Raw genomic sequence first — 6,641 nt, 5'->3', positions numbered from 1 at the left:
ATCTTCCTTAATTTTAAGAAAATAGCCTTTTAGCCCATCGGAACCCAATTTGAAAGAGAAGAGACACAGGTAACAAAAGCCTAGGATAAACTGAGCATTAAATCTATCTCTGAGGGAAAACATTCCAGATTGAAATATACATCAATAAGATTGCTTTTGCCTGTCCCTACATTCTTATTTACAGGATACTTACAGCGCTGTAATAACAGAGGCGTCCCTCAGTCACTGAGACTCCTGGTTGTTCATGAACTCATCTTTGCTCTGGAATAGGGAAATGACTCTCAATGGCCATTATTATTATTATTATTACTATTATCATTATTATTGAGACAGAGTCTTGTTCTGTCGCCCAGGCTGGAGTGCAGTGGCACCATCTTGGCTCACTGCAACCTCTGCTTCCTGAGTTTAAGCGATTTTCCTACCTCAGCCTCCCTAGTAGCTGGGACTACAAGCGCTGGCCATCACGTCCAGCTAAGTTTTGTATTTTTAGTGGAGATGGGGTTTCACCATGTTGGTCAGAGTGGTGTTGAACTCTTGACCTCATGATCTGCCTGCCTCTGCCTCCCAGAGTGCTGGGATTACAGGATGAGCCACCGCGCCTGGTTTTTTAATTTTTAAATTTTTATTATTTATTTATTTATTTTTTGGGACAGGATCTCGCTGTGTCACCCAGACTGGAGTGCAGTGGCGCAAGCTCGACTTACTGCAACCTCGACTCACTGCAACCTCTGCCTCTAGGGCTCAGTGATCCTCATGCCTCATCCTCCTGAGTAGCTGGGATGACAAGCATGTGCCACCATGTCCAGCTAATTTTTGTATTTTTTGTAGGATGATTTTTTGCCATGTTGCTCAGGCTGGTCTCCAACTCCTGGGTTCGAGTGATCTGCCCACCTTGACCTCCCAAAATGCTCGGATTACAGGTGTGAGTCACCTCACCTGGACAGTTTACCTTTTCTCAACTGCATGAAAGTTGACTGGTTCACCAGGTAGAAAATGAGCCCCGTAGTCTCTATTATGACCTGTGTCTCAGGTTGTGATGAGATCAAATGAGATACATATGAGTTCTGAAAAGAAAAATCACCAGCGTGCTATTGGTAGCAACCAGAACGCCAAATTTGGCTAAAGTCTAATAAAGGCATAGCCCTTCCTCTGCCAATACTGGAATAGATGATAATAATTTATATTTATATAACAAATCATCCCCAGGCAGCTGGATTGAATCCCTCTGTTTTAGTGATAATTATCATTCCAATTTACATTTCATCAGGGTTCCAGTTTTTTTCTTCCTCTGCTTAATAGCCTCTTACCACTGAAGATTAAATTTGGAAGTTTTTTTTTTTTTCTAACAAAGTGCCTTCTAATTTAGTTTCTATTTTATTTAGTTTATTTACTTATCATGATAAGCTAATTAACTGGCGATGTATTTTTTCCTTTTTAAAAAATTTCTGAACAGGCAGCTTGGGTATTGATGTTCACATATAGTTAAGTGATTTCTATTCTGGGATTCTTTTTTTTTTTTCAGCATTTTTAAATGCTTTCCTTCGATTGACATTATAGAAATAATGAAAATAAGAATAGCTGAAAGCGCATTGCATGAGAAGTGCAGGCTTGAGAAGATAATGTGAACATTAAAGAAATACAACTTTTACAGGCCTGCAGTGGTTGCCAAAATTATAAGAAGTTCAATAAATACCAAGATTTAGTTGTTTTCATGACTGGCCGATGGACAAAATGAAGGGGTGAAAGAAGTGAAAAATTGCTAAAGCGAAGCACCCTGCCTGTCCTAGCTGGGAGACATGCTGTTGTCACAGTTATTTAAGGTTGTTTTGACTCACGCAAGAGAAATATTCAACAGAATTTATACAGTCAACTGAGAGGTTTTGAACTAGATTAGTAACTAAATCATAATTATTAGCTATGATTTTAAAGTAGAGTTAAGTGAATCCTCATTGATCTAATCAGTTGAAAAAAATGTTGTGGAGGATGTCATACCTATTGGCTATTATTTTATAATGTATTTTCTCCTCCATCACCCTGGGGATGTATGTAGGACATTAATGGAGAAAATAGAAAATGCAACCTTTTTTTTTCTGTTTTTCTTGTTTTATGACAAGGTCTTTATCTATCATACAGGCTGGAGTGCAGTGGTGTGATGACAGCTCACTGCAGCCTTGAAATTCTAGGCTCAAGCAATTCAAACACCTCAGCCACCCAAGTAGCTAGGACCACAGGTGCATGCCACCATGCCTGGCTAATTTTTTGATTTCTAGTAGAGATGAGCCCTTGTTCTGTCATCCAGGCTGGTCTGGAACTCCAGGGCTCAAGCAATTCTCCTGCTTCGGCCTCCCAAAGTGCTGGGATTACAGGCGTGAGCCACCGTACCCAGCCTGTTTTTTCTTTTTAAAAGAGCAGTTATTGGAACAATGTGAATGGTTGAGAACATGGGCTTTAGGGGACAGCTGACGGAACGTATGTCAGCTGCTTGCTGGTTTTACCTTGGATGTTTCAGCGAGTGTCTGGGCCTCTTGGAGAACAGCACTGACAGAATGCAGCCTGGGGCATCTGTCCATTGGGCTGGGCGGTGCCGTTTATAGGTCCTGAGAGGGAGGAAGCGAGAAAAGAAGAGCGAGCAAAGCATTTTCAACATTCTTGAAAGTTAATCTGAAAATAAAAGCAGTTTACATCTCTAAAGCAAAGAAAGATACTTGCCGGCTACTTCTTACAAAAAATAAAAAAATAAAAACAAAGCAAAGAGAGCAATTCACAGGCATGGCATGGTACACAAAACCTTATGAAAAATCTGAGGTTCTGTGACAAAACTTTATATGAGATTCAGCAAAAGGTTCAGGAAGGTGAGTTCGGTATTTGATAAAGCTCACCGAGGAGGGTCTGGATTAACTGGGATCGTGGAGAAGAATAGTATGTTTTACTTTTGAAAAGCTTTTGATAATTGAAGAATAAACCTTGAAAACCAATTTCCTTTCAAAAAAATTTCACTGTTGATTTCCCTAAAATGTATTTACCTAGTTTCATACTGTGCTGAGTACAGGAACAACTTTCGAACATTATCCTCAACAAAGAGTATATTGGGCCGGGCGCGATGGCTCAGGCCTGTAATCCCGGCACTTCGGGAGGCCGAGGCGGGCAGATCATGAGGTCAAGAGATTGGGACCATCATGGCCAACATGGGGAACCCCGTCTCCACTGAAAATACAAAAATTAACTGGGCCTGGTGGCGCACGTCTGTAGTCCCAGCTACTTGGGAGGCTGAGGCAGGAGTATCGCTTGAACCTGGGAGGCGGAGCTTGCAGTGAACTGAGATCACACCACTGCTCTCCAGCCTGGCGACAGGGTGAGACTCAGTCTCAACAACAACAACAAAAAACAGATAAACAACAACAACAACAAAGAGTACATTGGACACAGAAACAACAGACAGATATTTGGGCAAAATGTGCGGGTCCCTGAACTAATCTGGAATTAGATGTGGGTTTTTTTGCTTTGTTTTTTTTCCCCAAAAGTCCTGATATTACAATTTTATTTTCTCGCCTTTTAATTTGTCCTTTTGACACAAAACTTGACTCATGGAAAGTCTGCAGTTGTTAGAGAATCAGATAGAAGAAGCTCTACGTTGATTTCTCCACTCCTTAGAAAGGATCCCGCCAAAGATGGCCACCTCTCCACACCCAGGCTGTTTCTCCTGCAAGCGAATTGCAGCCCAGCCCACACCAGTCTCAGCCTGGGTGACAGAATGAGACTCAGTCTCAAAAAAAAAAGAATGATACTCAGGGGAAAATGGTGGGAAGGGGGAGAAAGATAAGAGACTACAAATTGGATTCTGTGTGTACTGCTTGGGTGATCGGTGCACCAAAATCTCACAAATCACCACTAAAGGAGTTACTCAAGTAACTAAATACTACCTGTTTGCCAAAAATTTATGAAAAGAAAAATTAAATTTTTTAATGGTGAAAATTGAGTGTCGTACTTTCAAGTTACAAAAGGCACATCTATCATGAGACTTAATTATTCTAATGTTTAAAGAAATGAAGAGAACAACCAGAGTTTAAATAGAAAAGCTGTCAGACATTTCGTCTACAGCAATGAAATGTGTAGCATGCGTTTTGTATTTTGAAACCTAGTTTTCAGCCAGCCTGGGGGAAGAAGAGGAAACAGAACTGAGCATTGGGGTAGGTAGGAGGAAAGTAAGAAACCGGCTGGAAGCAGCAGGGAAAGAAGAAGCGGTGAGGACTCCAGGCAGAGCCAGTCCTCCTGCTTGGGGCCTGAGCATAGGAAAGCAAACCCCGGGCAGGAGGAAGGAGCCCCAGGCTGTGGACGCCTCTGGGGGAATCTTGGGTCAGTGATGGCCAGACGAGCTCCTGAACTTAAGCAGTATCTGCCACCTCCCTACCTTTGGGTGTCTTCTGGTGGCCAATGTGCTGCTGTCAGGACCTTTGCTGGCTCCCAACTTCGACTGGGCAGGCTCCAAAGCAGTGGAGTTGGTGCTACTGCCACCTCTACCTCGTGGATCACAGAGCTGCAGGATGGCTTCACCCGCCGCACCCTGAGCTGGCCCCATTTGCGGCTGGCATTGGGGGACAGTGTGTTCCAGGCACTTCTGCTCCTATATATCGCGTCCTGCATCTTTGCTATCTGTACACCGGTAGAAGTCAGAGCCACAGGCTGGCTCTGCAGAACCCTTGTACCAGCCCTGATTGGGGCTGGCTTTGGCGCATATGTGACAATTCAGTGTGGACCCCATAGGGCACTTGTGCTCTTCTCAGGCAGCTTGGGCCTTCGCTCGCCCCCAAGTCTGCAGAGTTCAACACCTATCGCCTTTTCCTGGCAAAAGCAGTGCTGGCACGGGCAGTCCTGGGCCACAGGGGCAGCACTGCACTAGCAACCCGCACCCCATATCACCCCCATACTCTGAGCTGACTTGTCTGCTAAAAAAACCTGCCAACCTGTCTGGTTTATTTTAGAAGGGCCTGGATGCAACAAGCCGGAGAGCTGTGACTGGGGGAGGAGAGAGCACAAACTGATTCATCCTCCTTCCACCACCACCCAACAACTGAGGAACACCAACTGAAGAGAAACAACTGAGGGAACCAACTGAGGGCACTAACCGAAGGCAACCAATGAGGGCACCCACTGAAGACCACCAAGTGAAGGCCAGTTGCCCTGCCAACCAGACCACATCCTGGATCAGAGGAAACAATCAGGTCCAGAATCCCCTGCAGGCATCCCCACAAACTTGGAACTTGAGAGCACAGGCACATGGCTCACAAGGCCCCGCCCTGCCAGCGGCTCCGCCCCACCTTTCATTCCTCGCTGGCTGCTGGGCATTTTCATGTTGCTCACTGTGATGAAGTTCCTAGGGATCATCCCTTACAATGAATGATGCTAAAATCACTGAAACCAAATCTGCCTCATGCAGTGTCTGGGTTTCATAGAATCCCCTTTCCCCCATAACCTCTGGGATTTTTACAAACTAGAAAAATGACAGATTTCTGCAGCTGCTTTCAGAAAAATACATTCCCATAAGCTAAGCCTACACTATAATGTCAAATCATATTTCATATACATGTATATATACACATATATATTCAATCCACATGTATTCCATTTCCATTTTTGAAAATAATACACGTATTTCATCAAATTAACATGAGTAACAGAAGATATTCTCTAAAATTTATACACTAAGTATATCACAGTTTTCTAGTGATCATTTTGATGCAGCAACTTAGACTCTATGGCTTCAACAAACAAAGAGGTTTATGTAAGAGGAAAGCACCACACAATACAAAAATTTAAATGTGATCATCATTGCTACTTTTAACGGCAATTACCCAGTAAATGTATTGTGAACTGCTTTGTGACTATGGTGACTCATTTAATCTTGTGATCCTTGGTTTGATTATCTCAAAAATGTGAGTAACATCATTTTATAAACTTGCTCTAAAAATTAAATGAGAGAAAAATAATCCTTCTCTGTGTATTGAACATTTAGAAAATTGTAGGCATTCTGTCCAGATTTTTACACACTTACCTTATCGAAGCCTCATAACAACCCTATCTTTTAAATTAAAGGCATTTTGCCCACCCAAATTTTTACTCATTTACCTTATGGAAGCCTCATAAGAATCCTCTCTTTTATAAATAAGCAAAGTGAGGCTCTGAGGAGTTAAAAACACATGCACCATCACGTCCTAATGAGTGTTGGAACTGGGATTCAAATCCAGTTCTCTCTGATGCCAAAAGTGGTGCACCTTAATGAAGACCAAGTTATACCCAGCACATGGAGGGATCAAAACATGTGGATCCCATTTCTTGACCCTCTTATGTGTGGATTTCAATGGGTTTCATGGCCTCAGAACAATCCTAGACTCCCTCCCAGGTTGCCTTGCAGTCATTCCCTTCTTCTCGCTAATGAATGGGAATCTGCACATTTAGACCACAAGCATCTCCTTTGAAACAGGTTTCTTAATTAAGAAATGACATTTTTGGCAGGGGATGGTGGCTCACGCCTGTAATCCCAGTGCTTAGGGAAGCTAAGGTGAGCAGATCACCTGAGGTCAGGAGTTCGAGACCAGCCTGACCAATGGTGAAACTCCGTCTCTCCTAAAAAGGACAAAATTAGG

The 6,641-nt window shown here is 43.1% G+C and overlaps 1 protein-coding gene across 1 annotated transcript in view; it reads right to left on the bottom strand.

Annotated features, from left to right (window-relative positions):
• Positions 1-227: 227 nt before the first annotated feature.
• Positions 228-6,641, bottom strand: part of APBB1IP (amyloid beta precursor protein binding family B member 1 interacting protein) — a 166,249-nt gene continuing 159,835 nt past the window's right edge. Inside the window, exon 14 of the mRNA XM_050804506.1 lies at positions 228-1,064. Within this exon, the coding sequence (XP_050660463.1) occupies positions 933-1,064 (132 nt within the window). The 3' untranslated portion in view covers positions 228-932. The remainder of the gene's footprint in view (positions 1,065-6,641) is intronic.

The sequence above is a fragment of the Macaca thibetana genome, chromosome 9 (assembly GCF_024542745.1).
Source record: "Macaca thibetana thibetana isolate TM-01 chromosome 9, ASM2454274v1, whole genome shotgun sequence".
NCBI classification, from domain to species: Eukaryota; Metazoa; Chordata; class Mammalia; order Primates; family Cercopithecidae; genus Macaca; species Macaca thibetana.
This window is presented reverse-complemented; position numbering and strand designations above follow the sequence as displayed.